Genomic DNA, 12,765 nt, shown 5'->3' on the forward strand with positions numbered 1-12,765 from the left:
TCACTTTGTCGAAGAAGTTTAATGAAACTTAAAAGCACACCAAACAATTACAAAAAAAATAATAATAATCTCTGGATGCCAGTAACAAAACAATCATACGTGAAGTGACTTCGTGCAGTTGTTTTTACACGTCTTCATTATGGAGCGTGTGAAAGAAGATGCAATCAAAAAAAATGGTTTAAAATCAAAATCAAAAGTCAAATACAGCAGAGCAGTAAAAGATAAAGTAACATTTAGTCACCCTCGTTGCACTTTGGTTTTTTCTTTACCAGACGTGCTGCTCGGCTTTAAAGGCCACGACGGCTGCCGGGACGCTGAGCGTTGTCGTCGGCGTCCGGTCAGTCCTGCAGACGACACACAGCTGACCGCTGGCACCGTAACCAAGCCAGCTGCTGGATTTAAACACGTTCGTTTTTGGTTCCAGAGTTTGGTTCCACTAATCCACCTTTGATACGGTTTCCTATGGGTTTTTTTTTTTTTTTTCAAACGATTCAGAAAAAGCCATTTAAGTGCGTTTGAAACCGAGCAGCACGCCAGAACCGGATGGTGATTTCGGTGTTGATGTGAGGAAGTTCATGTTCACAAGATGTGGAGGAGCTCCGTGAAACCACCTGCTGTCTGCAGGTTCACACCGACGCTACGATCCGCAGCTTTAGTGTCGTAGATCCTCCGTTACTCTACAATCACAACTCTCCCCTCCAGTGAAATACTGTAAAATAAGACAGAAGATAAGTGATCAGAGAAGCTCTCCGTTAAAACACCTTCTGTTCGGTGTTCCACCTCCAGACTTCTCTTCTTCTCCTCGCAGCCGTTTTCTAAGTTGGGAGTTAATTTGACCCTCTGAAGCGTTGAAGGAGCGACGGCTTGAATAAACAAAGCACATTAAAAAAGCACACGTCAACTACGGCGAGGAAGAACATCGCAAGAGCTGCGGCGGGCGAAAGGCATCTGACCTTTGACCCCTTCGGTTAAATTTAAAAAAAAAAAAAAAAAAAAAAAACTGGGCAAATGTTGAAGTTTGGTTTTTTTTTCCCTGTAAATGGTGACGGGAGCAAAAACTGGATCACACAGGATGAAACATTATTGAGCCTCCGTAAAGCCTTTATACAGGAATAATGTCCTTTTACACACACACACACACACACACACAAATCGATTTAAAGTTAGTTTCTGCAGCGCTGCAACACACCGAGGTGAGTGGAGACATGACAAAGACACGCCGTGACCCGCGGCCTCCAGCAGGGGGCGCTGTGAGCCTGCGTCTGGGCAGCGCGTGCGGACATCCTGCCCAGCAACTATTCCTCATCAGCTGAAAAGCTTTTCAATAAAAGACGCGAACCCATTCGCTCTGAGCCAAGGTTGTCGTCTCATCACCCAGCGAGTAACGAAGCCGGAGCCAATCAAGTGCTGAGGCGTCTGCAGGTAGGGGGTGGGGGGGGTGGGGGGCTGCAGACCTGACTTCACCCCCCCCCCCCCCCCCACACACACACCCACACCCACCCCCACACCCCCTCCCGAGACGCAGCAGTCGGGGCAGGAAATGAACGCTTTTGTCCGGCGGCGGGAGCAGCAGGGGGACCGGCGACCGGCGCCCTCGTGCCGTGCCTGAGTCTGCATGTTTTGGTTTTGGCCACACAGCAGCTGAACTCTTCCTGCTGCCTCCGTGTTGGACTGGAGGGGGAACCTGCAGACTTTTGGCCGGCCGACTGCCCCCCCCCCCCCCCCCCCCCCCTGATTTAACTCAGGACCGGTGGGTTCCCACCCAGACTCACATGTAGGCACATGAACATACTGCACATTTCAAAACGGTATAAAAATATCTTTAAGGCAACACTGAACCCCCCCCCCACCCTCCTCCTCCTCCTCCACCACCACCACCACCACCACCCGGCCTCCTCCCTGCTACGCTGCTCCTGTTTGGATCCACACACGAATAACTACATTTTACTGGACGGAACATTTGTCAAAAATAATTTTCACCCAGAAACCCCGCCAGGAATCAAATTTCATGAACGCTTCAGGTCAGCTGCTCTCTGGGACGGTCAAACCCGAATATTTATATTAATAAGACTTGAAAATATCTTCATTTGTTAAACTTGCAGATTTGCGTTTTCAAACCAGCAGCAAGCAGCACACGTGGAGTACCGTACAAATAACCAATATGAGATACGTAGTAGCACACGGCGTCCCGGTGCAGAGCTCCTCTGCTGAGACGCCAGCAGGGTTTGTCCCGTCCCCCGTCCCCGTCCCCGTCCCCCCCCCCCTTAAACATCCCAACTTTTCTCTGCAGGTCACCAGTGTCTGTTCAGCGTGAGAGAAAAGTAGGTGATGTGAGAGGACGGCACAGAGACGTCCCTCTCCGTCTATGTCCGTCCGTCCGTCCGTCCAGCCGACCGGTCAGTGAACAGAGTCCAGAGGTCAGAGGTCAGAGACATCAGAGCGTAAAGAAGAGGATGAGGACCACGATCAAGATGGCGACCAGCACGCCGATGGCACACCACTGCCTCCGACCTGAAGGACACCAAACAACATCCAAATAAAACACGATTCATAAAATGACAAACGATTCTTCAACGCCAAAACAAAAGCTGCCAAAATGCCGACGATGAGTTCAGACGTGAAGGAACACAGCAGGAGTTTCTGTGTTCGGTGGGACGCTGCCGCCGCAAGAATCCTGAACTCACGTGATCATCTGTAAACTATTCAAACACGACACCAAAGATAAAAACACGTTTGAGCCAAAACGACGACGATCCGTTGTTGGATTTGTGAAAGTTTCCAAACTGAGCTGACTAAAAGCAAAAATGATGCTCGTGCTTTGTATTTTATCTCGTGTTTGTACAGGCTTATTGTCCTTTGCACGCGTACTGAAGCCCTGCCTGTGATTGGTCAAAATACTCAGGTGAACCAGATGACTAAGTGGAGACCACAGAGCTTATTATGGGATTGAAAAATTACATTAGAAACACTTTCCAGAGCTTTTTTTTCTGCATATCTGTTTTCTAACCAGCTGCTTTCACCGGGACGCGAACGTCTCATAATTAGCGGCGACTGCAACACGCGACGACTTACTGCTGGTCATGTGAGACACTTTCTCCAGCTTCTTAAGGACCGAGTCCATGCGGGACGACGTCTGGTCCATCTCGTCTCCAAAGTCCCCCAACATGCTGCACAGAAACAGGAGCGCAGTGTTACTAAAAACAATGAACTTCCCTGCTGTTATTTTTCTACCGGTTTTTTTTGTAATTAAACCCGAGTTGTTGTTTTTTTTTCAAACTCTAAACTCCACGTACTTGAAAAGTTGCCTTCAGTTATTATGAGCTCTGGTTGTTGCAGGAAACGATGAGAGGGCCGAATGAATCGCAGCCTGTGTGTTTGAATGACTGCCGGCCGTGTTGGTTACAACAGATGGAGTTTAATAAGAGTCCGTGTGGTTCAACCTGTGGAGCCGGATCAGAGACTCAAACAGGTATTCAAGTATAACACAGCGCAGCTGATGTCCGGAGACATGTCCATCCGTGGACGTAAAGCATCTCCGTACTAGTCGCATTAACTCTTCGTTAACCGACACCAAAAATAAGCTGCTGGAGCTTCCTCCATTACCCAGAATTCCCTGTGATAATTCCCAGCTGAAGGTGACGTATGTTTCTTTGATGTTAAGTGACTGGAGTTTTTATTCATGATTCTTTTGCTCGTTGTTTTCTTGAATAATCCACTCGTTGTTTGGTCGACGTCACGTCAAAAGGAAAGACTTTTGAATTCAGCGTTTACGATCGCATCAAGAAGGAGCAGCTGGATACCAGAGAAATATTAGTTTTTCCTTCTTGAAAAATGGCCTCAACAGTGAAGATGATGATGAAAAGAGTTGCTGAATTTTCGGCCTCTTGGCGAACGGATGGAGTCGTTTCAGCTCTCGGAGGTACTGAAGCTAAAAATGGGACCAAAGTTAATGGTGACTGTTGATGGTTTAGTTTCCATGTGGGCGATGGACGCCTGCAGGGAACCAGTGAGCTGTGAGATGGATTGAAATGAGGAGAAATGTTTTTACACTGTTGATGTTTTTACACCACGAAGAAGAAAAGAGTTCCGGATCAGAGGAAATATTCTCCGTGTTTACGTTCCTACAGAATATTCATGCAGAAAAGCACCTTTAAAGCAACGGCGCATGTATGAATGACGCATGTATGAACGGCGCATGTATGAATGACGCATGTATGAACGGCGCATGTATGACCAGTGCATGTATGAATGACGCATGTATGACCAGTGCATGTATGAATGACGCATGTATGACCAGTGCATGTATGACCAGTGCATGTATGACCAGTGCATGTATGAATGACGCATGCATGACCAGTGCATGTATGACCAGTGCATGTATGAATGACGCATGTATGACCAGTGCATGTATGAATGACGCATGTATGACCAGTGCATGCATGACCAGTGCATGTATGACCAGTGCATGTATGAATGACGCATGCATGACCAGTGCATGTATGACCAGTGCATGTATGAATGACGCATGCATGACCAGTGCATGTATGACCAGTGCATGTATGAATGACGCATGCATGACCGGCGCATGTATGACTGGCGCATGTATGAATGACGCATGCATGACCGGCGCATGTATGACCAGTGCACTCACACGGCCTGCTCATCCAGCTCGTCTCCGATCCGTCCAGACATGTCTTTGAGGACTCTGATGCTGCCTGACACCAACTCCAGCTGCTCATCCTGCTCCTGCATGATCAGCTACACACACACACACACACACACACACACACACACACACACACACACGTCATTGACAGGTGGATGACGTGGCGTCTAGGTTTTGTTCTCCTGCTCTGCTTCGGTCTGACTGATGCCGCTGACTCGCTCAAAGTAAATCCAGCTGTGTCCAGATGTGGGGCGGCTTTAGATGTTAGAAATCCTCACGGCGTCTGTACTTTATGCACAGTTCTTGTAGGCTTGAAGAGAACACTTGCGTTTCTTTTCCTACTTGCCAGACATGGATGTGATTTACGATGGGGAGTCTGAACGATGGGTTTTATTTTGAAAATTGAAATCTAAGCCGTCCTTGTTCGGTCTGCTCCCTGCAGGACTTTCTTTGTTGTCACCCAAAAGAAGGCGGCTCCCAACAGCGTAAATCTTTTAACCGACATCTCCCTCAACGAGAGAAATACGAACACACACACACACACACACACACACACACACACACACACACACACACACACACACACACACACACACACACACACACACACACCTCCTCTTCATCTCACTGTAAAATCACCTTTTGGAATCATTTCCCAAACAGATTCACAGACTTTCCTTTCCTCGTGTACTCAACATGTTGGCGTGTCGTTCATTCAGGGATCAAAGAGAAGGAGGAGGCCGGATCGGCCCGTCGAATAGTCCGAGGTCACAAATCATCGTCTTTCCTTTCATTAACTTAAAGGTTGTTTTTTTGCTTTTCTCATTCTTGTGTTCATTTCCTGGTAAAAACCAAAATCCGTCCCAGGTCCTATGACGACATACTTTCACCGTCGTACTGTCAACCCACACCACAGGAAACAGAAACCCACGACCTCCTGAAATAAACTCGCCACCTGTGTTTAATCCTCTTCTGCAGCGCAGCACTTTGTGCAGCAGACACGCGTCCCACCTTCGCCCTGAATCCTGCACTCAGCTGCTTTTCCATCGCAGCCGTGTGATTCGCTCATCAAAGTCACGTGACGTTACACAACGCCGACGCTGCGGTCTGAGAGGAAGCTTTCACGAGGCGCATTTTAGGACTGACACACTTCCACATGCGTGAATATCAGCAGCGTAGAGGGTCGTTTACTCAGTGCTGCATATTAACATCATTTCACGCTTTCTTTATAATCCGACTTCGATTTCTCGTCTCCAGTTAAATCCTTCGACAAAGGAAAAATGCGAAATATGAGAATATCAAACCGATGAACGATAATGCCGTCTTTCTTTTATCCCGTTTCCTTTTTCTTAAATCAACCCAACTTTTTTTTTGCCTCTCCTGTTATTTTTCAGATTCCTTTCTACTCCCGTCATGCGTCTCTTCGTCCACCCGACGACTTCTCTCACACCGCCCGCCCTCTATTTACTTTGTTCCCTCCGTCTCTACCTGCTGTTGTTCCTGTTGCTCCTCCATGTATCTGGAGTTTGCAGACACCAGATGAGCCTCCAGTCCGGTTGACCTGTCCTGACCTGTGGAAGTCAGCAGCGCCTGCACACACACACACACACACACACAGAGAGAGACACACACACACACACACACACACACACACACACACACACACACACACACACACACACACACACAGAGAGAGACACACACACACACACACACAGAGACACACACACACACACACACACACGCACACACAGAGAAACACACACACACACACACACACACAAACAAACCTGTTTTTAGCAGGAAGAAGTGTGTGTTCTGATGCAGCAGTTTCAAAAACAGAATTATGTTTGGAGCCACGTTGAGCCGGAGACGTGATCAAATGCAGATCTTCTCTGCAGAACCACCACGTTCACATTCTTCTCCGCGAGCAGCGCTGCTGCCTTCTTAATAAAAGAGCTTATTGTTGTTTTACAGCGTAAGAATTGAGAAAGAGAGCAAGCTGTGCTAACAGCGAGCTATCTGATACCTAGCGTGCAGAAACGGTTATTTATGGTAAATTTCACACCATAAATTGAACACGCTTTAACTATTAGAAGTCTTTGCAGCTGAGCGATGAAGCATTCTGCTTTGTAGCTTGTTTACAAGAACCTGGACGACCTGCATACATCGTCGAGGCCAACAGGGAAGGTGTGGAGAAGGAAGTTAACTCTGGTTGTTGGTGTTACGTGTTACATGTCTTCGATGCATCTTTCTCACGCTGCTGCCAAACCGACCAAAGATGATCAGGTTTAAAGTCGGTGCAGATGAACACTGAACCAGGTTGTTCTCGCTGTGGTCATCAGGGACCGATCATACTGACCAACAGATCCGCTCTCAACACTCAAAATTTGTCGCAGCTCTTTCTGTGCAAAACCACTTTCCAGCTTTATCCAAAGCTCATATGAGGCGTCAGCATTTAAAGTTCTTCAGAAGTTATTTTGGTGCAATATTCTCTCCGTTTGATGTGAAGCCTCCAATGCAGCTCAGCACATAAAGTCCAGTATGAACAGCAAGAAAAACCTGTTTCAACGTTTGTATGGGCACGTGACTATCGTTACAACAGACTTAAAAAAATGGTGAATCTATCCTTTCGATATATTGGCACTGCATGAAGAAGTTCTATTGTCATGAAAAGCAGCGCTTTAAGATGCGGAAGTGAACGAGGACGTGTTGCGGACCGACTCTGCATTTTGTTTCGTACGGAAACATTCACCAACCTCTCTGTTCTTCTTCTCTGCCTGAGCCACAGCAGACGGGCTGGACAACTGATCCTTCATGTCCTACACACAAACACAAACACAAACACAAATCATGTACACCTCTCATTCCACAATTTGTCACGATAGTAGATGAAAGCCCGTTAAAAGCAGCAGAATCTCTCATGAGAGAAGTCGTGAACCACAACTTCTGCTGCTGGTGCCAGAACGGCCGGTCGGCAGATCAGAATGTCAGCCCGGGTCTTTTGTCCTCCCTCGGAGCTCTTTTGTTTGGCCCAGATGACTCAGTTCTCTGCAGGTCTATTTTAAGACCTATTTTCTATTTTCCTGCGAGTCGCGTTGGAAACGGACTCATATTTTCTCTCGAGTCTGCAGCGCGGACGTTTCCGCAATTCCATCAAAGCCGGGAGCTCAACAGCAGCGGTGTCGGCCAACGAGCCGACAGGTACTGATCGATAATCCATCTGGCGTGTGCTGTGAAGACACACGTACTTACTGTGTGCTTCAGCTGCTGCTTTTACGCGTGTTTGACTTTGCCTGCACAATCTGTGTGCTTTGTTAGAAACACTTCCGATGCCTTCGGGGCCATGTGGCCGTTTTCTCTCTTCCAACATGGCTGCCTCGTAGCCACTGGAAACCCATTTCAAAATAAAACGTGCGTTCAGTGTGGCAGTTAAAGCTCGTTCATAAACATCAAACAAGGAGAAACGAGTCCATTGTTTTGGTTTTGCATGTTTCTTATACTGCATGAACATGATAACCGGGGTCCTTCTCCAGCGTGGAGGATCTCCCTCACTGATTTCTGCATTTTGAACACTTCCCTCTGCACCATCACTGGTCGGTTCATTCTGCCACCGCTGCATTGTGGGATTGATGCAGTGTAAACGCCACGGACATTTTATATTCTTATCGATATGATATTTTAGGACACTACAGAGCACATCAATTCTGAATTTGGAATTGGACAAAGCCTGTGGATGGACAGTCTATCATATGGACATCACTTAACTGGGTGCGCCCATATAATCTAATCCAATCCAGTACAACATCTCTGCTGCAACTAAATACATTTAAAGTTTATGATGGCAGCTTGAAGTTCAAACTTTCACCGGGGTGTTTATTCAACGATATTGTTTTTACTTGGGTTGTAGAAGGTTTTTAATTTATCTCATTCACAAATGTTCACTGAGCACAAAGTACAAAACACACACACATAAAAACATCAAACTAAAGACATTCCTCTATATGAGGTCGTGTTGATGTACCTACCAGGACAGACTTCCTGGTTCGCTCCACAAAGTCTCTCCTCTCCTGAAGTTCATTGTCAACCAGTTTGAACTTCCCCGGGTTCGACTCCACGATACCTGAGCCAGTCAAGGACGCATCAGACATGCAGAAAACTGTGCAGCACATGTTGGTCATGAACACCATGTGCAGCATACTGGCAAAAACTGCCATTAAAATAGGTTTAAAGTAAAGAATGAAAAAAAAAAAGTCTCGGTAGCAACCTTCAGTTATCGTTTCCGCTCTACCCTTCAACACTTGAAGATGTTCCCCCGCTCTGACAGCCCTTTTGTTTTATGAACGTTAAAACCCATTTCATTCATCACCGTCTCTCCTGTCAAACAAATCTAACGTCTTCTGACTTGGAACATAAGAACCCGTTCATGAGTCCTCTGGCTGAACATTTGGTTCAACAAAGAAGATTTTCTTACATTTTCCCAACTACTAAAAGGGTCTTTTTTTATATATATCTCTGCTCTTTGCTTAATTATAATGTGAATACAAATGGTTCTGGCCTTTCATATAAGAATAAGAGTGAAGATCAGAGGGGGACGGGGTGAGAGAGTGACACAAAGCGTCCGCTTGTTTTAAAAAACTACCGATGGTCGTGTGAAGATACGGGCTGTGGGGACGAGGTGGAGAGATTTGTTCATGTTTGAAGGATACTGATGGTTTCACTGAGGTCCTCCAGGTCCCAGTCGATGGCCCTCAGACAGTTCCTCAGTTCATTGGCGCTCCAGTCCAGCTCATCTCGACTCACCTGAGACCACACACGTCAACATGAAGCTAAACACAGTCTGAACATTTTACACAGCTTCAGCTTTTCATACCATCTACTCGACACAACACAGCAGAAGAACGCCTATTAAATGTAATTTTAGTCCTCAATGACGATCAAATTTCACAGACAGTTTTCAAGAAATTAGTTAACAGGCAACAGACAACAACAACACGTCCACAGTGCACGTCATTAAAATCACGAGGATGTGGAATTTTTTAACAGTTTCCAAGTTAAGTGCTGCATAAATTATATACGCTGCCGCAGGTAAAGCACTCAAATGTGCTCTGAATGATAATAACACAGCGGCGGCCTCAGACAACATTTCATTTGTTTTGCAGATGAAAATAATGTCCAATTTCCTTTGATCAACATGTACATATTACTACAGTGAGCATGCGATTGCCATATTTGTCATTTCTTCTATGCGCTACACTTTACTGTCTCCATTAAATACGAGTGGCATTTAAAATGCTCCAAACCAGCTCTTGGCCACCAATTTATGAAAGAGGGAAGATTTAAGCCCATTCAGAAGCTGTGGATCAGTGAGTGTCAATGATGTTGCAGAAGGCGGTTGGTATGTTGTTTCACATGTGGACCGCTCGAATCTGACGGATTTACTGATAAGACATTTGGATGCGACGACATGCTGACAGACAACTGACAACCTCTAAATGCCGCTTGAGCATTTGAGTCCAAATCAGCCCAAATGGCGTTTTGAATTCATTTGCGTCGGGATTTACAGGTTTCCGCTTGTGATCGCATCCTTGCTTTATATGTGTTTTATAACCAAGAGCAACGTGGGGCACCGGAGGACATCCGACAAGCCTGTCAAGAAACACACGGTGTGGTGTGTGTTGAATGATGGGGTCTCTTTTTGACTCCACGTGTGAGGTGTGAGGTGTGTTGATGAGTCTCCACCTGCGTGCCCTCCTGCAGCAGCTCCTCCCATCTGTCAAACAGGCCCCGGGCACGAGAGAGGGCCTTCTGCACCTCCCTGGACGCGCAGAGGAGACATAAAGAGACATTATGAGGACGGACCCCGACAGCTGGTTGAGTCACCCTCCTCTCACCTGGCTGCGGGTCAACCCGGGCTCTCCAGCTGCGCCCCTCGGTCAACCGACCCAAACAACATGTCGCAAACAGCCCGTCAGCAGAGCAGCGACACTGTCCAGGTGTTTTGGTGAAAGCCGACAGATACAGAAACGACTCTCCGGGTTTTGTCGCTGCAGGATCGTCTCTTGATCGTCTCCACAAGCACCAACACGTTGACTACCTCCGCTGTAACGCTGATGCTAGGTAGCTACAGCTAGCCGCTAGGCTAACTTCCCCGAATGTAACTTTTTCTTAAAGGAAAACCAAAACGGTCTGCGCAGTTGGACACCAAATCTAGCGTAGTTTGTAATTAACGTGCACATACGTTGACTTTTACGTCTCAATTTGTTCATTTCTTACCCCTTCACCACGAAAAAAGGGTCTTCTATCGACATGATGTTTCCTTCCGACTTCACACCGTGCGCATGCGCAGTTGCGCAACTCCTGGCAGTGTACAAAGTGCCGGGAGCAGGAATAGTGACGTCACTGTGAATAGGAGTTACGATCATTCACGCAAACACTGTCCGAGCTCGCGCTACACTGCAGCGTTTGATGTTCATTTGATTTGAATCTGTCATAAACATACACAGAAAAGTAACAAAATCCAAATGGGACCTGGACATACAAATGAATTTGAATAAAGCTTAAAGTCAGGCTGCGGACCAATTTGACAATAGGTTTGTAGAAGGAGATTAAAAACTCTGAGCAAATGGGCCAAAATAAATGCTGCTCAACTGTTGTTTACTAAGTTGTAAACAGCCTTCAGTCCCACTTCCCTGTATGAGACCAAATAGTAGGCCACCTGAAATACATGGATATGGATATGGATATATTATACAAATGTCCATAAGAGGGGTAGTGGGACATATCCAAGAAATGATGTCACAGGATGAATCGATTTCTCAATCCCCCTTAAAACAAACCTACAAACTCCTGCCCTGTTTGAATTTGATCTGTTCAGCAATCAAAGGAAATGGAAATCTGAATCGTTGGACAAAACAGAGGTACCATTAAAAATGTATTAGAAAAAGATCTCCATAAGAACAGCGTGGATCAATGTAGGGTGATGCTGAGGGGGGGGGGCATGCTCCCTCTCTGTACATCTCTCCTTCCTGTCCCACCCATTTGTCTCTATTCCTGTGGGTTTTTCTCTCAATCCCACACTGTCCTGCCCTGCTCTCTCCTTCCTGTCTTCATCCTGTTTCCTCCCCTCTACTACACCTCCTTCACTCCACTCCCTCCCATCCTGTCCTGTGAAAATTCATGACCAGCATTTTATAAATCACTTTCGACATGCACGTCCTGAAAGGGTCGGAAGAGTAAAGAATACGTTTTGAGGAAGCGTCCTCTTTTTTGGTTATACTTAATAATCTGCTGTTTCATTCACCGACAAAATAACCGTGATTCTTGAACACCACCAGAAACCGCCATGTTGTTAAAATGTCTATTTCATGCTGGTATTTTTCATCAAACTATGGCACCTTTGTTTGTCAGATGATTTGGTACAGTACTTTATTCTACGTGAGTGTTGTGGATTCGAATTACGACAAGGTCTTCAAGGGTCAAACTAGAATAGATCGTTCTGAACAGAGAAGAAAACAGTAATGATCAAAACACATTTTTGAGTGGAGGAGGACTTTAAAAGGCTTACAATTATTATTTTTAGAAAACAATAATCAGGTGTATAGCAACACCAAAACAGGTTTTACTCTGCTCCTACTTCCTCGTAAAAAAAAAAAAAAAAAAAAAAAATAAACCCCACCCACAAGTATACTTCCTTAATAAGTGCTGGGTGACAAAATCGCTAGTCATCCTTCTGTGTAAATATGTGATCCAAATTGAACTTTGCTGCGTGGATTTCTTGGTCCAGTCTTTTCAGTGTGAAGTCCCCTATTTCTGTAACTATCCCTCCACTGTAAAGAAGGATACATAAAGTGGATGTTTGATGTTAAAAGAACTCAGCTGAGGCTCAGAGGTGCCAGAGGACTGTGGATTTTGTCCCACAGAATCCAGGTTGAATGAAAAACAAGTGCGACAAAACAGTTTAGGGTTTTCATCACGACGCTACAACTATCACTGCTACTATCTACTGGTACAGGTACAGCATCGCAGCAGTGATACAATTGCTGGCACTAGAGTTGATGGTCTGTTTAATATAGGCTACATTAAAAAAAAAAAAAGAG

General features: G+C 45.9%; 1 protein-coding gene across 2 annotated transcripts; it reads right to left on the bottom strand.

Annotated features, from left to right (window-relative positions):
• On the bottom strand, positions 1–11,006 carry stx10 (syntaxin 10). Of its 2 annotated transcripts, none has more exons than XM_069167649.1 (9): positions 10,943–11,006; positions 10,409–10,484; positions 9,376–9,469; positions 8,695–8,789; positions 7,426–7,488; positions 6,155–6,256; positions 4,652–4,758; positions 3,073–3,167; positions 1–709 (listed from the first exon to the last, which is right to left on the bottom strand). In XM_069167649.1, the coding sequence occupies exons 1-9, from the start codon at positions 10,975–10,977 to the stop codon at positions 684–686; spliced, it is 693 nt and encodes a 230-aa protein (XP_069023750.1). In that variant the 5' UTR covers positions 10,978–11,006; the 3' UTR covers positions 1–683. The 2 variants fall into 2 exon arrangements, with proteins under 2 accessions (XP_069023750.1, XP_069023749.1); XM_069167648.1 differs by lacking the exon at positions 1–709 and adding an exon at positions 2,264–2,511.
• Between the last annotated feature and the right edge of the window lie 1,759 nt (positions 11,007–12,765).

This window comes from Embiotoca jacksoni, unplaced genomic scaffold (genome assembly GCF_022577435.1).
Source record: "Embiotoca jacksoni isolate LCO1_2020_lvr unplaced genomic scaffold, fEmbJac1.0.p SCAF_4, whole genome shotgun sequence".
NCBI classification, from domain to species: Eukaryota; Metazoa; Chordata; class Actinopteri; family Embiotocidae; genus Embiotoca; species Embiotoca jacksoni.

What these genes read in the sequence shown, in the direction of transcription:
- stx10 (XM_069167648.1), bottom strand. Translation starts at nt 10,977, where the DNA reads ATGTCGATAGAAGACCCTTTTTTCGTGGTGAAGGG. An exon ending in CCTTTTTTCGTGGTGAAGGG is followed by an intron (nt 10,485 to 10,942) that starts GTAAGAAATGAA and finishes CTGCGCGTCCAG; the next exon opens with GGAGGTGCAGAAGGCCCTCT. An exon ending in TGCTGCAGGAGGGCACGCAG is followed by an intron (nt 9,470 to 10,408) that starts GTGGAGACTCAT and finishes GTGTGGTCTCAG; the next exon opens with GTGAGTCGAGATGAGCTGGA.